This window comes from Gigantopelta aegis, chromosome 6 (assembly GCF_016097555.1).
Source record: "Gigantopelta aegis isolate Gae_Host chromosome 6, Gae_host_genome, whole genome shotgun sequence".
NCBI lineage: Eukaryota > Metazoa > Mollusca > Gastropoda > Neomphalida > Peltospiridae > Gigantopelta > Gigantopelta aegis.
Window position 1 is genome coordinate 32,254,873 of NC_054704.1, and position 23,782 is coordinate 32,278,654.

The following is a 23,782-nucleotide window of genomic DNA, read 5'->3' on the forward strand; positions in this document are numbered from 1 at the left end:
ATACATAGATTGAATAGTAGTTTGACTCTGGTGTTAAATGTATAAATGTCTTTAATCAAGCTTATTAGCATAGCACAAGAACTATTTTACATATTTTTACAAAAAAAGGCAAGCTTACGCAGATACATTATACAACAGGGGTGTTGGAAGCGGTACGGCCGGTGCGGCCATGGCTGTACCACTTTTTGGGCCAGGAACATTTTTTTCTCTTTTCCTATGGAGCTCGCATAGTATATATGTCTTCATATACATTGCTTTCATGGCCGTACCAACTTTTAATTACTTCCGACGCTCCTGTTACAAAAGAGAAAGAAAAAGATCAGAGCTAATGATGAGATAATTTTATTTTTTATTTTTATTATTGTTTTATTTTATTATTATTTTTTGTTTTGACACGATGAACCATTCTCTAGTTCAGTGGTTGTGTTATGTTCATACAGGGATAGCTTTGGGTCAGCAGAAAATTTGGCTAAATTATTAAATTAAAAAAAATTCACCTTTTTGTTTTTAATTTGCAATTTGTGACTTTGGCGAATGCCAGCCCTACCATAAGGCTTCAGAGTGGTAGATACTGACCAGGGCCCCGTTACACGAAGCGATCTTAGCCCTAAGATTACCTTAAGCACATAGTCACCCTATGCACTTAAGTTGATCTTAGGGCTAAGATCGCTTCGTGGAACAGGGCCCAGTTCACATCCTCATATATGCTTTATCAAAGAGTGAAAAGTACCTGTGCATCTTGCCTGAGAACATTGCATATGAAAAGGTACCTTGCTGTTAATTGGAAGAAAAAATGGCAGTAGCTGATTTACCTTTGACTAATGCATTAACCTCCGCCCAGGAAAGACTGCCCAGGAAAATGAGCCATTATTTTGTACAGGATACTTTAACTTAGTTGAACAAAAACATGAAACTAAAATGGATCTTTAATAAATGCTTACTTCATTAGATTGGAGATGGTGACTGCTAATTTAAAAAATCACAGGCTCTATTCTAGTGTGTATATATTCTGAGGACAGCAATTCCTGGTGAAGCTGTGACATTAATTCCAGTGTTTCAAGGACAGTAGCCTAAAGCCATGTGGCCAACTGCCAATAAAATGCATGAAAGCATGGCATCTGGTCATACAGTGAAATGTCAGCTTCACCATTAGTCTAATCATATTTGTACTTATGGTAATGATAGCTGTAGTACAGGTTCCTCCTACAAGCAGTGGTGATGATGGTGGGTTTGTTTTTGTTTTATTGTGTTTTTGTTGGAGGTTTTTCAGAAGAAAGGAAGTGCTTTACTTTTTTTTCTCACTTAATTGCCTGGATTTTATGTTTTTAAAAATATAACTATGTAAAAAACGACGATGTGTATTGAATATTCTTTTAGTAACTAAAATCAATACTGAACAAGTTGTACAGATGCAATTTTATGAGATTGGGGTTCAAGAAAATATAGGGTTCACACTGGAATAAATTCCGGTTTAGCCAATTTTCAGATATGTAGTGTATTTCTTTGAAAATTTAATAAAATGTGGTTAATTTAAGGTAAATTTTATTAGCCAAAGACTATATATGGGCCGAATTTACAAAGCTTGTTTTTCTTGAACACAGGTGTTTGTTTAAACATTGTAAATGTGTGTAGTTACATGCGTGTAAGACATAAGCAGGCTTTGTAAGTTTGGCTCAGTTGTTGTAGCCACTTTGTATAAAAATTAGAATTAGGCTAATTTGGCAATGGACACACAGTGAGCCCTGAAACTATTTGTTTTTCAGTATTATCCTAATTTCAGCCATGTAGTTTTGGGTGAATGGTGTGTGTACTGTTCTTATCATAAAGTTGTAATGGCTGTTGCGTGTACTGTCGTCACGTTGACATGGTGATTCATCAATAAATCCATTATGAAATGTCAGCGTGTGAAGTTGATGCTGTGTAGTGGGAGGATTCACCGTGAGTGCCTGTCGTTTCTCGTTTGATTGATTCGTCTTGAGAGAATGTCTACAGGCATGTTCCAAGCACTGTTGTTCTATTCCTGCCATTACCAAAATAGCTCAGCCAATTTAATTTTCATTTATCAGAAGCGTTCATGCAAAATATTGCATGACGATTTTAAATTTTATGGATGGCATTGGGTAATTTTATATTTATGATCTGTATTGTCAGTGTTCTTGCTGTTTAAAAATTAAAGAAGGGCGACCACGCAACACACTGTTCTACCCTACCCTTTTGGAAAAAAAAAGCTTTGTTGCTCCTTATTTTGCCCGTCAGTATCCGATACCAAAAAATTGGTACCATGTACAAGCTGACCCATATTTTATGTACTATTAGTTGAACTAGACATATCGTCAGTCTGACATTCACAGGCATTCGTTATTATTTTAATAAGGATTTAAAAATATTGGAAAAATAATACAGATTTTTAAAAAGTGATCCCCTAATGTGGGATATCATTTTTCTGTTCATTTTATTTTCATCTTCTGTGAATGAATCGATTGCATTAATATCACCAGCTGATAAAAAATAATAATACAGATTTTTAAAAAGTGATCCCCTAATATGGGATATAATTTTTCTGTTCATTTTATTTTCATCTTCTGTGAATGAATTGATTGCATTAATATCACCAGCTGATAAAAAGTAGTTTCGTTTTCAGTCGGAGATTGCCGAAACGATAAATGTAAAACATTTCCATTGCTCAAATAAAATATAACTGTTATTTTGTGTATTAAACATACAAATGGATACTGGTATTGGACATGTTGTTAAATTATGTTACGGTTTTTCATCTGTTGTGTTTTTGTAAGCCTACTCACCGTGGTTCATTTCCTTTTATGTCTAGTGTGCAGGCTGATCCTTTTTTTTAGTGTGGGAAAAAAGTGTGTAGTTTGAAATAGAGGAGCTGGGTGCTGTAAATATATGTGAAAATAAACAGAAAAATAAAGGACATCAGAAAAACATGAAAGCGGTTATATGTTTGAAACTATTTTGGAATTTAATAATTCCAAAAGTACATAAGATAGATTTTGGTTTTTGAAGTCAAAGATAATAGGGTTAAAGTTGGGTTTTTTTTTTTTTAAACAATACTAGAACGCATTGATTTAATAATTATCAGCTATTGAATGTCATACATTTGGTAATTCTGACATATAGTCTTAGAGAAGAAACCGGCTACATTTTTCCATTAATAGCAAGGAATATTTTATATGCACCATCCCACAGACAGGATAGCACATACCACAACCTTTGATATACCAATTGTGGTGCACTGGCTGGAACGAGAAATAGCCCAATGGGTCCACTGATGGGCATCGATTCTAGACTGAATGCACATCAAATGAGCGCTTTACCACTGGGTTATGTCTTGCCCACAGATTTCTCCTTTTGAGACAGGCTGTTGTTTGCTCTCACCTCATACTCAACTAAACATGGAAAGAGGTGTTTCTATTTTGTTATATGGCTTCATTTTTGTTAAAGGTCTCCTGCTATTTCCAAATGGAGAGGCCTGAATATAGAATCTATAACAGAATATTGGTGACAAAGTGCTCAGGATTTTGTTTTCCCTGTGCTTGATATCTGTTCAGCTGACATTATAGTGCCCAAGCTCCAATTATACCCAATATGTATAAATCTAGGTAATTATCACCACTGTGGAGGTCACATTCTCCAAAGTGGTACCCACAATCTGGATAAAACTACGTGTATTTACAAGTATGTCAGAGTAATATGAGCACAGCCATGAAGTTTTGGCATTGGAGCCAGACTGTGGTCCATTGGCTTCGGTAAAAATTGGAACCAATACTTATGTCCTTGAAAGTAGTAATATCTACCACCACTATTCATATCGGGTTATTGTTTTAAAAACCACATGACCAACACATAAAAGCAGGTGATCATGAAAAGAGACGTGAAATATACAATACCATGTATGTTAAATGTACAAGCCTAAAAGGAAAAATAACCAATGCAGAATTCAGCTGTAAAAACCTTACAACCTAAATAAATATTTAATTTTCCATGGTTTGCAATAAATATACAGAACTATCGGTACATGCCAGTTGTTTTCCCTATGTTGTTTATTGCACGAGTTTATAGTGTGCAAGAATATTATACCACAAAACCACCTAGTGGTCGAGTGGTATAAATCTAGCGCACTATAAACGAGTGTAATAAATAGCATGGCAAAACAACTGATATGTGGTTCTGTATTTATTACATACCATCTTTGTATATTACGATTAATAAAAGTTTTAATTAAATAACACAATTTACTTCGTTGTCTGGAAAGTTAGTTGAATTTTGTGGAATTGATAGAATTCTGATTGTCCTGGCTAGAAATATGACGTCAGTCGAGTGAACACATGAACTACGCTTGAAAGATTTTATATTACACACGTTCAATAAAATATTTTTTTACTGCAGTCAGAATGGTCTTTATTACTATAATAAGAATAAATGGGTGTGTAATAAAAAATCATTATTTGATGCTATCTTTATGGCATGTGTGCCATAAAAACACTGTTACTGGAAACTCGTGACATCACCAGTGTTTGACTACTGCAAGCTTATTGTTTGTAATATGGTGCTATTAATGTGTCTCTGATGTTGCATTTAATAACGAGAATATAAAATAAAATGTTAAATTTATGCTTTACCCACCCACCTCCCAAAAATCTGAATTGAATATATACTCCGTGCAAAATCAGCATTTTTTTATGCACAGAATTTTAGGTAAAAAAAAACAACAGTAGTAATACTTCATACATGAAAATGTTGTGAATGGCCACTAATAAATTAGATTGTTGAGAATATTGATTGAGTGATTATGTATGTTATTCTAATAGTGTGTGGACATGCAGGCTGTGGTATATATATCATGTTTCTGCATCTTGTACTGTGATTGGGAACACCTGGTGTGTGGTAACAGCTGGTGACGACCTCTTCATATTAACCACATGACCAGAACATACAGAAACTGTTGTGGACTCTTTATTATATGACCAGAATGACAATAAATGTGAAGCAGTGTTACTTTATCTCGTTTTGCTGTTTCATCAGTTTCATTTCAGTTTGTAGTTGCACTGTATTGTTGTAATTTATTTTTGTGTCTATATCCAGGCACAGCTCGATGCATAATATCGAAGGGACAAACCTCAGCCCTCTGATTTGTTTAAAAGTTCATGTAAAAAAAACCTTTCGTCATCTTCGTTAAAATGTATCCATTATTCTGAGAGTGCCAAAATATTCTTGTCATGGTCATAAAGTTTGATGTACAAATTCAGAGCAAGATGTTGTAGTGCACGCCTGTCATAGGTACATATATCTACTTCCACTGGCACCTCTGTCCAGGAAAGGAAAGGGTTTGGGGGTGAGTGGGAGATGGGTTCGCCCATGCTGGCCTGTGCATGGGAGCACAAGCAGCCCGATCAGGGTCGGCCGTGGGCGAGGGTTGGTTTTGGTGCTGTGAAATTTGTAAATGTCCCGTAGGATTATGTCCAAAAAGAAAAGGATGTGTAATTTTGTGAAGTAAATTTGATGCATAATTTGGAGGGGATCATTGAAATTAAAATGGAGCTATTTGGTTGATTTGACTTAGTTGGTTGAAAGTTAGCTCCTATTCTTGTTGGTTAAATTGTTCCATCTATTACATGAATTCAGAACAACATTTATTGTTGGTTGTTCCATCTTTTTATATGAATTCAGAACGACATATTTATTGTTGGTTGTTCCATGTGTTATGTGAATTCAGAACGACATATTTATTGTTGGTTGTTCCATGTGTTATGTGAATTCAGAACGACATATTCATTGTTGGTTGTTCCATCTATTATATGAATTCAGAACGACATATTCATTGTTGGTTGTTCCATCTATTATATGAATTCAGAACGACATATTTATTGTTGGTTGTTCCATGTGTTATGTGAATTCAGAACGACATATTCATTGTTGGGTGTTCCATCTATTATATGAATTCAGAACAACATTTATTGTTGGTTGTTCCATCTATTACATGAATTCAGAATGACATATTCATTGTTGGTTGTTCCATTTATTATATGAATTCAGAACGACATATTTATTGTTGGTTGTTCCATGTGTTATGTGAATTCAGGACGACATATTCATTGTTGGTTGTTCCATCTATTATATGAATTTCGAACGACATATTTATTGTTGCTTGTTCCATGTGTTAGGCCACACTTTTTTTTTCTTTTCGGATTACGGATCCGCCGACGTTAATTTTGCCAAAATGAAAAAAATATATATAATTCAGCCAATTTGTTATTTTATTTTCCCGCCTACTTATGATTTTTACAGTGGCGGTGTCGGGGAAATACAAAATAAATAAAAATACAAGCCTTGAAATATGAAGCTAAATCAGCATTTACAAGCTCATCCAATTCCAACTCCGTAAGATTTTGTCGGTGCACTTTCAGCTTCGATCCGAAAGTATTTTATTTGGTGCTGTGCAACCTGGAGTGGAGTGGTATATAGAAAAGTGGAATTCAATCCCATCTGAAACTGAGTGCTGAAGACTCGTTCTCTCCCTTGACATTTTATTAATTATTTAATACGTTTATTTAAGTTTATCTTGATGGATTTTTATTAAAAGTAGTACAAAGTATGTTTTGAATGGTGTTAATACTTTAATTTATACCCGTCATTGTTTTGACTGAAATCGGTTGTCTTACTGAAAACATCCGTAATACAAAAATAATTATAATAACAAGAGGAATTGGGTGAATTTTATTTTTATTTTTATTCCATCCTCTGACATTGTCTCCTTCAAAAAAAAATCCGTAATCATATAAAAAAAAAAAAATGTGGGCTTGTGTGAATTCAGAACGACATATTCATTGTTGGTCGTTCCATCTATTATATGAATTCAGAATGACATATTTATTGTTGGTTGTTCCATCTGTTATATGAATTTAGAACAACATATTTATTGTTGGTTGTTCCATGTGTTATGTGAATTCAGAACGACATATTTATTGTTGGTTGTTCCATGTGTTATGTGAATTCAGAACAACATATTTATTGTTGGTTGTTCCATGTGTTATGTGAATTCAGAACGACATATTTATTGTTGGTTGTTCCATGTGTTATGTGAATTCAGAACAACATATTTATTGTTGGTTGTTCCATGTGTTATGTGAATTCAGAACGACATATTTATTGTCCTCTGGTACTACACTGGTTTATTTCGTGTTCCAAACAATACTCATTTACTGATATATCAAAGGTCTTTCATACACTGTCCTTTCTGTGGGGAAAATACACTAAAACCCTTTTAAACCGGACAGCCATGGGACCAAGTAAAAAGTCCGGTTTTAAGGGGTATCCAGTTTAGAGTGGGTATGTTCTATACTAATATTTATAAAGGACCATGAAAAACATTTGGGTTTAAGCAAATTCCAGTTAACAGAGAGTGTTTTTGCAGCAGAGTAGTGGGTTTCTTCTCTAAATCTTGAGATAAAGTATTCAAAATTACCAGTTATTTGACACATAATAATTGTTATTTGTCTGAAGTTGTGTATGTTTGTATTTACAGGACACGGCTGGCCAGGAACGATACAGGACGATAACAACAGCATATTATAGAGGCGCAATGGGTTTTATACTTATGTACGATGTAACCAATGAAGAGTCGTTTAATGCAGTTCAAGATTGGTAGGTATCTCGGCAAAGTTAGACTTCAAAATGCATAGAATAAATTTGTAATTTTTGATGACATATATAATGTACTTATATCATGTTTTAGACTCAATAAATCATTTTTAGTATTGACCTGATCAAGTACTTTGTAATGGTTTTGAAAATTATTTGTATAGTCACAGCTACATATATTTTCAGATTAGACTTGAATAAGATGCATAGCTTGTACATATAACACTAAAAGAAGTGAACTACAATTTTATTCTGACTTTGCTTCCAATTATGCAATGGAAATATGTCTAAACACAAGTCAGTCATCCCCTTTCAAAACTGATGAAAATAAATAAGAATGCAAGTTTAGTGTTAATTCAGATGAAGATAGTATTGGTTGTAGGAGCTCTGTAGTCTAAAAGTGAATTTTATGGCAGATGTATTGGCTGGATCTTCTGCTTTATTAGCTTTATTTGTGGTTCTACACTAAATGAATGATCCTTATTAACACTAGTCAGTCTTCTAATATCTTTATTTTGGGGGACATAATATTTCTGAATCATAAATCTATGATCACAAAATTCAGTGAGACTAATGCAGTTAACTGAGACATTGGATGCAAATAGATTTTTTTTTCTTTTTCTTTTGTAAAAAGTGGACTAAAGTGAGTAGATCAAATCCTTAAGAATAATCACTGGGTGTGCCTGGGCCCTCTGCTTTTGATTTAAATTGCTAATAGTAATAATTACAATATTACTTATTTTTCATAATTATGGAAGTCTGTATGAATTCTAGTATTTTATCTTCGGTTTTATTCCCCCTGTTATGGACGGAGGGACTGGCATAGGTCAGACCCTGTGTCCGTGACAGGCATGTGCGTTAACAGCTGGATCTAAATATACACAGTAAAGAATTTGAATTTTATTCCCATCCATGGACTCACAACAACTGGTTTCTTTTCTTACCATATGTTATATGTGTGATATCCAATAGTTGATGATAGTTTAAGCCTGAAATGTTCTAAGTTATTTTAAACAGTTTAATTTGTCAAAAGGTATTTTATGATAAATTTGTGAAACTGAATTGTAAAAACTAACTGATAATGCTGGTGGTGGTCATTCATTGTTGTTGGTGTCATTATCACACTTTGTTTTAGTTCATCACACATATTTATCACATGTTCATTACTCCACAACTGGTAAATTAAAAGTGATGGTACATGCTGTCCTGTCCATGAGAAAGCACAGCAAGCTTCTTTCTCACACTCTAAAGTATGTCAGGATTGTTGAACACGCAAAAATGGCTGATAATCATAGATTCATTTCCATTAAATCAGTTTGTAGAAAGTATTTTTTAATTTTAATTTTATTTATGTAAATCCCTTATATTTCAAGCTACTTAACAAATCTTTATCTAGTTTTATATTCCTAAAAACCTGTTTCATGCATTTTGTATTAGACCATTATAAATTAAATTTTAGTTTTTCATCAATTTCTTTTTTTTATAAAAAATGTATTGGGATAGAGTGGGTGTGGGGTAGGGGTAGGGGTACTGGTGTAATTTAATTTTAATTTTTTATTTTCAAGTCATTAAAAATATCGCATATCAAATAAAACATTTTTATAAAGTGGGGCAAATGGGAAAAAACCCAGGGACAGACCTTTTTACATTGGTCCAAGTGGGGATGCAAATATAGGATTTATTTTACAATGGCCTTACGCAATTGTTTTATTTTAAAATATATATTTAGGGTTTTTTCTTTTCCTGTCCAAAATGAGTAGCAGTTGATTATAAGGGGTTTACCTGCTGTTTTCTGTTGACTCATTATTAGTGTATCTATGCATATCTTATCATTTCCTCCTGCATGTTACTAAAGGTGTATGCAAATCAAGACACACGCATGGAGTAACGCAGTTGTTGCTCTGGTCGGCAATAAATGTGACCTTGAGGAATTGCGTGTTGTGCCGGCGAGTAAAAGTAAGAAACTTGCTCGTGACCTAGGTATGCATGTTCCATATTTTGTTTTCATAGCTTCATGTTATTCATGGCATTACATCGCTTTCCATTTTCACCACAGGGTATGAAATTCACAGAGAATTACTGTAATGTAATGGGTTGTTGAGGTTTAAAAAACAACAACCTAAAACTGTGCTTCTTTTGCTTGTTGTGTTAACTGATATGTGATCATATACTTGTAATGATTGTCAGTGGTAATTGTTTGACTGGTGGTTTGGGGAAGTGGATACTAGGTATCTGTGTAATTATTCAAGCTTGTTTTTCTTTACTTGCTCAGTAATATAATATTAAATTTTTGCTTTAAAGAGTTGTTCAAGTAGTTTGAGGTTTGACATTCTCGCTGTGACTTTTAAACCCTGTATGCTGTTGAAACTAATTTTAGGTTTAGGTTCTAGCTGGCATTTGTGGTTTGGTTCAATCTTTTGCATTTCTTGAGGGTTTTTTGGTTGGTTTTTTGCTTTCTGCAAATGTGCCATTTTCAATTTTAAATAATGCCCTTACAATACCTTACAGTTGTATAATAATCATATTGATAAGTTAACAATTTGGTTGCAAAAAATAATTAATATTTTAGTATTATATAATGTGTATAATGTTTATATAATTATTTTTTATTTAAAAAAAACAAAAACAAATTGCTTTATAGTAAAATAAATCTTTTGTTTTCTCAATTATCTTAAGGAACCAATCTAACTGAACACTCAACTCAACAACAAATAAGTAACAAATGTTATGGCATTATTTGACAATTTGCAATGGTAAAAATACTTTTTAATTTTGGTGAGGCGTGTGCTTTGGGGTGTTTGTTCTTTTTTCTTTCATTCTTTGGTTACAGTAACTGTATTGGGTATGTTTTGCAGCAATTTAAGCTGATGTTATGATCTGTTGTTACAAACTCACTATATGTATTACCGTTCTGGTATGTTGCCCATACCTTTCTGTGCAAAACCAGGTTATTTCTTAATAAAATTCCAAAATGGACATTTTCTTCACACAAACATAAACTGTTTCATAACAGTTGTAATGGATATGAGGGTATGTATGGGTACTGTACCCAGCTCCTCAGTCATAAGCCCATCTTTACTTAAAAATAGATCCTTCATGACAATTGTAATGAAATTGAGAGTATGTATGGGAAATGTACCCAGCTCCTCCGTCATAAGCCCATCTTTACTTAAAAATAGATCCTTCATGACAATTGTAATGAAATTGAGAGTATGTATGGGTAATGTACCCAGCTCCTCAGTCATAAGCCCATCTTTACTTAAAAATAGATCCTTCATGACAATTGTAATGAAATTGAGAGTATGTATGGGTAATGTACCCAGCTCCTCAGTCATAAGCCCATCTTTACTTAAATATAGATCCTTCATGACAATTGTAATGAAATTGAGAGTATGTATGGGTAATGTACCCAGCTCCTCAGTCATAAGCCCATCTTTACTTAAATATAGATCCTTCATGACAGTTGTAATGAAATTGAGAGTATGTATGGGTAATGTACCCAGCTCCTCAGTCATAAGCCCATCTTTACTTAAAAATAGATCCTTCATGACAGTTGTAATGAAATTGAGAGTATGTATGGGTAATGTACCCAGCTCCTCAGTCATAAGCCCATCTTTACTTAAATATAGATCCTTCATGACAGTTGTAATGAAATTGAGAGTATGTATGGGTAATGTACCCAGCTCCTCAGTCATAAGCCCATCTTTACTTAAATATAGATCCTTCATGACAGTTGTAATGAAATTGAGAGTATGTATGGGTAATGTACCCAGCTCCTCAGTCATAAGCCCATCTTTACTTAAATATAGATCCTTCATGACAGTTGTAATGAAATTGAGAGTATGTATGGGTAATGTACCCAGCTCCTCAGTCATAAGCCCATCTTTACTTAAATATAGATCCTTCAGAGTGGAATCTATTTCAATATTAATTTGCGGGGGAATGAAACAAAATCACATGACAATTGGGCCGCTAATTTTATCTGGATGTAGATTCATCAGTTCTATCGCTGAGATTCATTATAGTAAGAATATTTAGGCGATAAAATAAATCATATGACGACATGTGTGTGGGAGTGCTACATGTATTTGTTACATGTTAACCTGTTGGGACTTTCAGTGTGACAAACCACCAGCATCAGAATTGATTTAATATCACTTCAGACATATTCTGTTTTAACAGTACATTTAGTTGTTACTTTTAATATTCTCGTGTTGTACCACTAAATGGCAGTGTGCTGTGGTATCATTAAACATTCTTTTGCTTCTATTTACTGTCCAATGAAGAATGAGAACCATTACAGATTTAGGCAGATGGCCTTCTTCCATTGTATGCAACTAATTTTTATTCTCTCTTCTTTTTTTTAAATTGGTTTTGATTTTATAGAACTCGGGGGGGGGGCCTAGCTTCCATATACGCAGGTATGCAGCTACATACCACCTGAGATTACAAATATATATTTTTTTATTAAATATATGATGTAAATGCATGTATGCTCTATGTACATACTTGCCGAAAAAGTCTGCGTATTACCCAAGCTAGGCCCCAGAAACTATTTCCCCCTTCCACCTTTCTTTTCCAGTATCAATTTTACAATGAAACTGATAAACAATTCAGGATTGATAATATTCTTAGAATATCATTTAGATTCAAATTTTTAATGATGTTTTAACAAATGGAGATGAAAATCCTGGATTTTACCAGCATTCTAGATTTCACTACAGTGAAACCTGTCTAAACTGGACACTGAACAAACAAATCAGAACAAACACTGAACAAACAAATCAGAATCATTTAAAAACCGCCAAGTTTCTAGGTCCAAAGTTTTTAAAATTCTAAAACACAACCTTCTAAGCACTGGATCTTGTTTAAATCGGATAAATATTAGGTCCTTTGGGTAATCCGATTAAAACAGGTTCCACTGTACTACCAAAAAACAGTTTCTTTCCTTGTTCTTTGATGAAAAACTCCCAATAACTTTTCAAGACCCTTCAGAATTTTCCAGTATCGTTTTATCGCTGAAAACTTTGAGGTGTGCAAAAGTGACTTGAAAAATTCAACAACGATTGTTGAACATATAAACTAGTTCTGCACGGAAAGGGTGTTTGGTGGCATACAACGGGTTGTGTTCAACTAATGTTTTTTGTTCACAGGTGTACTCAGATCAAGACATATTCTTGGGATAATGCCCAGGTTGTATTAGTGGGCAACAAATGTGATTTGGAAGATGAGCGAGTTGTGTCCAATGAACGAGGCAAACAGCTAGCAGACCAACTAGGTATCTCACTGCACCACATGTAGTGTAGTCTGAATATACACCATGATCTCTAGCATGTAGTATCTGCCTTGTACAAATATTCAGCATGTTATGTAGTGTAGTAATTGCTATTGTATATTTGCTTAGCATGATATGTAGTGTAGTAACTAACCATCCAGTGTAGTAACTGATTAGCAAAAACAAAAAAGCATAATGTGCAGTGTGGTAACTAACCATTGTAAAAATATACAGCACCATGTGTAGTGTGGTACCTAACCATTGTAAAGCATTCAACACAATTTGTAGTGTAATGTAGTATCTGCCTGGTGAAAAATATACAGCATGATCTGTAGTGTAGTGTATTTAACTGTAAAATATACAACATGATCTGTAGTGTAGTGTATTTAACTGTAAAATATACAGCATGATCTGTAGTGTAGTGTATTTAACTGTAAAATGTACAGCATGATGTGTAGTGTAGTGTAGTAACTAACCATTGTAAAATATACAGCATGTTGTATATAGTAAACTATTTAGCATGATCAGTATTGTATAGTCTGTTTAAATCGGCATGTAGCTCTATAATGAATAATTTTACTATCCATATACAAATATAATATTAAGTTATAAACCACCCATACCAACTTGTATAACATTTTTTGAAATAAAAATCTCATTGTAAATAAAACACTTTCTTTACACATTACATGTACCTTCAAATTGCTTAGGTTACATCTTTTTTTTAAAGCAATTGCAAGCACAGTTCTGCATTTACTCTGTACTTCATTGTTGGTTACCAGTAACAGTTTAAGTGAAACTGCATACCTTGGCTGTTCCAACATTTTGTCCTCATTCCCATTTAAAATGAAGATTCAATCTATATCAATTGAAAATATGATTTATTGAGAGACTTTTTCATTTGCATAGAAATTTTATATATATTTTTTTATGAGTTGGTTTGTCTTGAAGACTTAATAATATGTTTTGATATATGAGAATTTAGTACAGTTGTATGTCGGTTCATCAATTCCCTTTTATGCAAACAGACTAATGTATCTCATTGTAAACTATGCAGCATGATCAGTAGTGTATTTCATCCTGCAATCAATATATACATTGGCACAGTATATTTACAAATAACGTTTGGTGTCACGATAAAGTCATTCTGACCTTTGCAGAATAAAGCCAATGTCTTAAGGCAGTAGCCGGTTATTCTCCATATCTGACTGTACTGTGGTATCAGATCATTGTGAAATATACAGAATGATCTGCAGTGTAGTATAAAAAACTTGTAAATAAGGCTCATGTTCTGTTCTATAGTATTTGACTGGTACAAAAGGTATAAAAGAAAGAAAGAAGTGTTTTATTTAACGACGCACTCAACACATTTTATTTACGGTTATATAGCGTCAGACATATGGTTAAGGACCACACAGATTTTGAGAGGAAACCCGCTGTCGCCACAACATGGGCTACTCTTCCGATTAGCAGCAAGGGATCTTTTATTTGCACTTCCCACAGGCAGGATAGCACAAACCATGGCCTTTGTTGAACCAGTTATGGATCACTGGCCGGTGCAAGTGGTTTACACCTACCCATTGAGCCTTGCGGAGCACTCACTCAGGGTTTGGAGTCGGTATCTGGATTAAAAATCTCATGCCTCGACTGGGATCCGAACCCAGTACCTACCAGCCTGTAGACCGATGGCCTGCCACGACACCACAGAGGCCGGTAAATTATATAAAGCTATAGCGGATAACCGTGTGTCTTAACCACATGATACCTGCAGACCATCATGGCTTTCAGTGGATGGATTATAACTTTGATTGTTTGGGATAAATAATGTGTGTATGTTCTGTCATTTGGTACATATTATTGTAACTTAGAAACATACTTCTAAACTTAAAGATGTGGAGATAACAATAATGTCTTTACTTTAAAGTCTTGTTGTGTTGTGTGTGTTACAAGCCTTGCAGGGTCCTTTCTTGTTTATACAGACCAGTGTTTCTGAATGTGTTTTAGTTGGTATAAACATTGGTCTCGGGGTAAATCATTACATAGCTCACGTCTTTTTCTTGTCATTCACCGTGTGACCACTTAATCTGTATTTTATTGCCAGTAGCATATTCCTCTACCTAATGTTTATATTCTATATCTTTTTTAATATCTTTAATTCTATAAAATTTAATACTCTTATATGGTGGTGCAACATTATTTTAAAATTTTTAAATGAAGGAGGGAGGGAGGGACGGACGGACGGACGGACGGACGGAGGGAGGGACGGAGGGAGGGAGGGGACAGACAAACAGAGAGACATACAGACTGACTGAGGGAGAAACAAACAGACGGAGAGACAGACAGACAATTATTTTCTTTCTTCATCTAATGTGGTTTAGAATATATATTTAGTTTTAGTGCTTATTCATATTATTAGAAAGATAATTTTGTGAGTGGGTTTTTAATGTACATATTCATTAAAAATATATTTAATTTTTCAGGACTGGAATTTTTTGAGACCTCCGCCAAAGAGAACATAAATGTAAAAGCTGTATTCGAGCGTCTTGTTGACATCATCTGCGACAAGATGTCGGAGAGTCTCGACTCCGACCCAACCCTTGTCAACAGCCAGACGAAAGCTACACGACTAACGGAGAATCCCAACCCGCAGGGCAGTAGCTGTCAATGCTGATAAAACCCGGATGTGCACTTATCAAGGGGAGATAACTTGTGTACCCTCTGTAGTCAAAGCTCTTAGTGGCTTAGAACTGCTGAATTTTCTGAAGATGACTGCGTCTACTCATGTTTGAAAGCAGTGTTTTGGTGAACCAATGTGTGAATTACGAGAATAGATTTCTTTTCCTTATCTCCTCTGATATTTGCATAAATACACGAGAAAAAAAATGATTGCCATGAGGACAGTGCACAGTTACTGTATAGTATTAACCCATTCACCCCTGCAGCTCATATTAGACCATGCTAGATAAATGTATTGGATTGTCTAATTATGAAATGTAGGGGTAAAAGGATTAAAAGAAGCATTGGGAGGTTAGATAACTTACCCAGTGAATTTGGTGTATAAATTAAATAGTAACATTGTATTTAATTTAATTTTGAATTGTTTAAAAGAAAAACAAATTCATTTATGTCCATCAGTTCTGATAGAGCTTTTGCTCAAGTGAAACGTTCTGTTTGAATCTGTTTGTTTTTTGTTTTTAGCTAGACGAAAAGAAAAAAAAGAGAAGAGTTTTTCATAGTTTATGCTCAATAATCTTTGTACGAATATGTAAATTGAGCTAATCTTGGTACGAATATGTAAATTGAGCTAACTCCACAATGCTTATCAATTGTTTGATGTACATCACTTGATCATGTCACATTAATGGCTAATTATTTGAAATAGAGGTGAGTGATGTATTATTGGACATCACCTTAGTGATATCTGATCATGTGACTTGATCATCATGTGATAAAACAAAAATGTGTTGGACGCTAGATTGTATTTGTTAGTTATTTGACCTGGTCTTGTAATATTTTCAACGCATCTATATAAATACTGTTTGTGATCACTTGACAGTCTTAATACTATTTGTCGTGTGACTACTCATAGGACATTCTGGGAAGTATGGTTTAATTGTGACCAACCATGTGACATTCTTAAATATACTTTGGTTAATTTATATCATGCGACTAAAAATGTTACCTTGTTATTAATATATTTTGGAGATGGATTACAACACTACTGCCACAAAAACTACATTCAACTTGTTATACCCAGTAACACACAGAGCCAACATTTGAAGTCTATGGCCAAATATTCTAACTTTAGTTATATCTTTTTCTGGCATATATTATCACATAAGAATTCTGAGGCTTTTTCTCTTCTTTTTTTACTAATGTTATCTTGATTTATATTTGGATTGCCATCTTGGCAAATGGTGAAGAAAAAAAAAAGTTTCACATTGTTTTCTTAAATGTCAGGTATTAATCATTTGTTTAGATAATAGCAGTAAAACAAAAATCTGCTTTTACAACTATGAGCTATGCTTCAACAAACAATCGAAATATTATAAACTTTCATTCCATTATCAGAATACGGATGGGTTCTTAACTTATTTTATTTTTCTTTATAGTTATTTTTTTGGCACAGCTGACACATACGACTTTTACACAGCAGTCGTCATACATATTAATTAAAATCACAGTTCATTTCCTGTTTTTCATCTGATATCATCTCATGATTCTGACAAGCATATTTTCACTGTGACACTAAGAACCATGACAGTTTTGTGGTATTTTAGGTTCTCAGTGTACTAATGTGCTACTACAGCATTATTATTTTTGTTACGCTCTATTTATTTTTTATTTTACTTGTTATATAATTATATTCTATATTCCAATATAAATTATGTTTATATTTACTAATTTAATGTATCTCCTTTTTCCCCTGTTTTACTTACCATATAATATACACTTGAATTCCTGGAAGTTGGGCATTTCTGCAAATGGTTTCCCTGTCATGTTTTCCATTTGATGTTAGTAGAAATGTTTTAGAGTGATTAACTTAGAGAATACTAATTTTGAAAACAAAACTTATTGAGCTTGTGAAGAAAATGGGAGTTAATATCACATCCCTAATACCCTAGCTCTTTGATTGTGCTGGGTCTTAGGGGGATATAAGTTTGGAAACTGGTTTGTATTACCAGACTAAGTCTTACATTGTGTTAATATTTTGGTGCATTTATTTATATTGTAAGCTGGTGCATAAATGTAAACTGAGGTGCAAGGACTAAACTTTAGTCCTAACTGTTGAAATCTCAAAATTGCATTTGTTTTTTGAATTCCTGGAAGTGGAAGTTAATATTTTCTAAACAAATTTATCTTCGTGGGCAGTATCTAGATAATACACATAATGTTACATAATTTTTTTCCATCTTTTTTTTCTTTCTTTTTTTGTGTAGATACTGTTTAATGAAAAGCCTTTGTAATTTGTTTTCATCCCTAGATTTACCATAGATACTACAGCTATTAGGTAATTAGTATTTCTTCAATTACCCAACTGTTATAGTATAATATGGAAGAATAGTGAATAAGAAAAGTGACAGGGAAACTGTAAGATTTTTGTATGCTCATTTAACTGTATCAACATTCCTAATCTCTTTGTACAATCATTGATTATAATTTTTAATTTGTCAGAACTGATTTTGCAGATATTTTATTTCTATACTGGCACAAGAATCATTTTACTTCTAGGTTTAGGGTTCAACAAATGAAAATAGCTTTTGTATGACTTTTAAAATATTGTCTGTCTCTTTAACGTTTTTCATAACCTGTTGATATGTCTGATCTATATAGTAAATTTTTGGTTTATCATTAATATATGGATACTAGATCTTAAAGCTATTAGAGTAATATTAGAAATGCATTTGCTACATTGTTGTGAATACTGGTCAAATATACCTACATATTTATCTACATTTGTATGTGGATTTTTGTAATCACCAATGTTTACTTTGTAGTCCTATACATCTGCATAATTATTTACATCTGTGAGGTGGATATTAACGAATGATTACTTTGCATAAATTACCACATACATTCCTACGGAAGTAAAGTATACCTCTTGGTAAGTCATTCCATCAATACATAGATTGTACGTTTTGTAGTCCATAACAATTCATTCCAAAGCAAAACTCTTATTGTTTTGACTGCTAATTTGTTAGAATTACAAAGGATAACAGTATGAGTATAGGCAAAAGAAAGGGCACTTAAATAATGAATGTCTGCATTATAAGATTTACTTCAAGGTTTTAGCATAATAAAATGTAGTATTCATAATAATCTCTTTTAGTTCACTTATATTTATGAGAGCATGTGATCTCATCTTTGTTGCAAATGTCTCAGTAGAACTCTAGCTGTGGTAATAGTAGGCCCTAATTAGAGAGCTATATACCTAGAGTTTACCCTTCACAATAGTATTGATTGACAAGTCATAAAAAAGCTAGTGGCTGTTGAATAGTGTGCTAGTAAGCTCCATGGATTTTAGAACACTGATAATAGTATTGATTGACGAGTCATAAAAAAGCTAGTGGCTGTTGAATAGTGTGCTAGTAAGCTCCATGGATTTTAGAACACTGATAATAGTATTGATTGACAAGTCATAAAAAAGCTAGTGGCTGTTGAATAGTGTGCTAGTAAGCTCCATGGATTTTAGAACACTGATAACAGTATTGATTGACAAATCATAAAAAAGCTAGGGGCTGTTGAATAGTGTGCTAGTAATCTCCATGGATTTTAGAACACTGATAGAAGGTACTTTGGTTTACTTTTGCCATAAATCTCTACATCAGGCATTTACAGATTATTTTGTTCATACTTATTATTGTTAGTGTTTAATTGGTGTATGTAGGATTATGGAGAATAAGAATATTTGTAATCACGTACTATGAAACAAATCCGTGAGACTGAATCTCCTAGGTATTCTAAAGCACAGCAAGTTATAGGTGTGCTATTAGTAAAATATCATGATGTCTTGAGTTCTATCTTTTAAACAGCTTATCATGCTTAGATACATTCTTATAATTTCACAACTTGCTTTAGCTACGCAAAAAACCAAGATTGACTATATTGTATTGCATAATATAAATAAACAGTATAAATTTGTTATTCAGTGCTGTGCATTCTGGGTTGTTTTATTTTTTTTGGAGGGTTGGTTTTGTTTTATCCTTTTGTTAGAAAAATAGAACAAGATGACCCTCAATTTCTGAATATTTTAAATATTGGAACGTATTGATTTAATATACTATTTTCCACATTCCCAGTAATAGATCATCCCCATGATAAACAATGCTTTAATCCATGTCAACTGACATATTCCTGGGAGTATATTTGTTAAATTCAGTCTGTTCCCATGATTAACAATGCTTTAAACCACCACTCATATCCATGTTTACTTGCATATTCTTGGGAGTTTATGTGTTAAATTCAGTCTGTCCCCATGATACTTTAAACCACCTCATATCCATGTTTACTTGCATATTCCCAGAGTTTATTTGTTAAATTCAGTCTGTCCCCATGATACTTTAAACCACCTCATATCCATGTTTACTTGCATATTCCCGGAGTTTATTTGTTAAATTCAGTCTGTGAAAAGAATGTTTAGGTTTGGGATTAAGCAGTCGGGTTATATTATTATTAAATGAGTTGTGGTAGTTCATTTGAGAAATTAGTATGTAGACTATGTGTTTCAAATCATGTTTCATTCTGTTGTTTCTGAAATGTTGAAAATGGTTTGGTGTATCAACATATTAAGTTCTCCACATTTGAGAAAAGTATACATGGGTCGTCTGTTTCATTCTGTCTGTTATGTCTGTCAAATGAGAGCCTATCGGGTGTGTCATTTTGCTTGTAAGTTCACCTGGAAAAAAGATTTGGAAAATCCTGACCAATGTACCCTAATTTGTTTGGGAGTGTATTTGAGAAAGGGATACAAGTTTTCACTGATGATTTAAACTGATGAATATGCTGTAATATACTGCATGACGTAACTTCTAGGATAGAAAAGTGAAGTTCATAATTGACATATTTACTTACTTGTCAATAGATCTTGCTGTAATTATTTAAGCTATTGTTTCCATGTAAAAACTAGTTATTTAAATGTAGAAACTATGTTAATGTAATTATGTTAATTTTTTAGTTTTGACTGTTAATTATAGAATGTTGATATAAATCAGAGGAATTTGTGCAATGTTTGTACCTATTACATGCTGATGTGTTGATCAATCTTATGTTAAACCTTCCACAACTATATACTGTTAGATAATATACAAATACATGTAGTTTCTTTATGTCACTAAGGTGATTTATTCCAATTTGCTATCAGTAGATTCTTACAAACAGCAATATAAGAATTAATAATATAAGGTCCCAACTAACTATGAATAATTGAATATGATAATTTTGTGCAATATAAACACTGGTTGTTCACTACCTCTGTACAAGGTATTAACAGAATCTACCATAATAGAACAGTTTCTGTCATTATGAAGTATTTTATAACAATTGCCAAATGGTCAGAGCCACAGTTTCGTTTCTTTGATTCTTGACAAATTAACCATACCAGTGTAACCCATTTTTTCTTTGATACCTTGTTTGTAGTGCAGTTCAAAATTAAGTTAATTTGTTTTAAAATGTATGAAAGAGCATTAACAATTGGGGGTCCATAGCCAAAACGTCTCATACATGTATCTTGAAAAATATAACTGGTTACATGCTGAGAAATTGATGAATTATTCTTCTTCTATTAAACTATAGAAACTATTGCCTTTAGGATTGATACACTTTGTACGTGCAATTTATAAATCACTTTTTATTTGTGCATTTATTAGATCTCATCAAAACAGTTCAGTTGTTCAATAGTCAAAGTATAATTTTACATTTTGCATTCCAATCCAATGATGGTTTTCTTTTTGTTATTCCTTTTTTGTCTTGTTGAAAGCTTATTGTGACATACACACATGTACATTACTGTGATTTTTCTTGTTGATTGTAATTTTGTAAATACTATGTATTTCTGTTATTCTTTTTCTTGATTTTCCAATTTTTATTTATACAATTCAGAAACATCAATCAGACCTTAGGTTTCTTGCTGGGTGTTAGAAAGGCAGACAAAACACAGAGACAGAAATTATAAACAATGCAAGCACCTGGTGTACAAGTATTAACACGTCATACACTTGCCATCGTTGTGAAGTCAGCAGTAGTTGTTCCTTGGTGGAACTTGGTATATCAAAGATTGTTTAATGCTGTCTGTAAGAGAGTGCATTTAAAATACCTTGCTAATCACTGAAAGAACCCCTGTCAAGGACAAAACTCTCTGGTGAAGTTAAAGATTTGTGCCCATGACAGGCGTGCTTGAACAGTCCTCTGATTGAAGAATCCCACATCCACACTGAAAGAACTAGGTTATGCATTGACATCAGACGATTTTGTTTCTCATTCTCAATACCATGTCATTGTTACCATATATCTGACATCTTAATAGCTGAATCAATAATTTAGTAATGGCTCTTAATAATATATATTATCATAGAAAGGAAAAATGAAACAATTGTTTATAATGGTAGTTTTAGTCTCCAGTAATATGATGTACAAAATTAGCATTATTATTGATGAAAAGTTAAAATGATGACAGAATGGGAGAATTGAAACAACTCGCCCATGCCCACACTCAACCCTATATAGCTCGCATTTTCCCATACCACCAGCTTCTTTACAGTTTGAGAATATGAAATGAGCTGATTAACTAGATTGATTACAAGGTTTGTGTTTTGATTGACCCATTTTATCAATGCATTTTTGATTGGTAGAATGTCTGTATGCAAATGCCCACCACAACCACACTTAACACTGTGTGCAAATGCCCACCACAGCCCTTGTACACCTATCTCCCTAAAGCTATTGAAGTAATGGAGTTAAAGTATCCTGTTGCACCTCTGTCGTGGTGGCTGTATGATAACTTTTTCAAGAAATCTGAGTTATTCAATACCTAAGGTCTGATAAATGTCAGCAGAAACATATTTACTTTATTTATTAATCATAATTTATGACTAACATTGTATAATAGTGATAGACTTCAGATTGGACACTTAAAGTTGATCGTGTAATGTTTAGAAATATATAGAGCCCAACATTGTTTTTGTTCCTGCGATAATTAAGGGTAATTTTCAAATAAATATATTAACATAAAATGATTTGTTAAACCACCTAAAATGTAGGAAAGAAAATAACTAAACCATTCAAATCTCATTTGTCCAGTTCCCAATATTTATTCACCAACATTTAGTTAGATGATTAATAATACAATGGCTTTAAGAATGGGAAACTTGGCAAATTGTTTTTCTCCATTTTCCCAGTGCGAATTCTCATAAGCTTTGAAATAAAAAAAAATTAAAACAATTGACGCTTTTGGTATTAAAACTTGATTTTATTGGGAGTTTTAAAAAATATTGTAGTAATAATATTGTTCACATGCAAGGAAAGCAATAATGTTTACACAATTTCATTATTAAGGTTCATTAGTTTACCAAGGCAGTGCTTTTCAACCTTTTTCTTCGCAATGGAATTCTAAAATATAACTTAACATTTCAAAGGGCATTAAAATGTGTAATGTAATTATTAATTAAAATGTACTTATGAAAGCGTTTCTAAAACAAAAAGATTGCTAAACGTTGTATTACACACTCGTATGCCATGATTGAGAGAACTGTCTAAATGTGTATGTTTTATGTAACACAATTTCAGTCTTATTTGTAGTCATGATGTAGATTTATTGTTTCAGAGTAAGTGTTAGTTGTGATTTAAACAATATTATTTATATTAATGAATTGGCAAGTGGGCCATAGGCCTGTATAAGTGTCTCTACGTTAGGCGTTATGAGTGTGTGTTATACACGTACTTTTGAAAACAATGTTGGGACGTGTTAGGGTATACAACTTACAAGATTGTTCCTTCACATACTGTTTGATGTTTTTCTGTTGACTTATTAAACCAAATTACTTACATAAAGACTAGCATGCAGGTTATTGTAGCCACTCCACTGTCAGTAGATGGAAGTAATAAATAAAGTCATTTAACATCTTTTTTGTTGGTTGTTTATTATCACATAACAAGCTAGTTTTCCAAACCATATTAAAGATGGTATGGGTCCAACAGTAAGGATAGGTAGCAGAATGGGGATTTTCCCTCTCCAGTCCCACACTTCCAAGATTTGGACCCCTCTGATAGTTAGGGGTTATAGCGATAGGTAGCAGAATGGGGATTTGCCCTCTCTCGTCCCTAATTTTCCAGGTTTAAAGACGCCAGTTTGAT

At 33.2% G+C, this 23,782-nt stretch overlaps 1 protein-coding gene across 5 annotated transcripts in view; it reads left to right on the forward strand.

Annotated features, from left to right (window-relative positions):
• Positions 1-23,551, forward strand: part of LOC121375307 (ras-related protein Rab-3-like) — an 82,193-nt gene extending 58,642 nt beyond the window's left edge. For 4 of the 5 annotated variants that reach the window (XM_041502690.1, XM_041502695.1, XM_041502692.1 and 1 more), the window contains exons 3-5: positions 7,544-7,662; positions 12,813-12,937; positions 15,415-23,551. In XM_041502690.1, the coding sequence (XP_041358624.1) occupies positions 7,544-7,662; positions 12,813-12,937; positions 15,415-15,605 (435 nt within the window). In that variant the 3' untranslated portion in view covers positions 15,606-23,551. Of the gene's footprint in view, positions 1-7,543; positions 7,663-9,514; positions 9,640-12,812; positions 12,938-15,414 lie in introns of all 5 variants that reach the window. The other variant, XM_041502691.1, reaches the window with a different exon arrangement.
• The last annotated feature ends 231 nt before the right edge of the window (positions 23,552-23,782 follow it).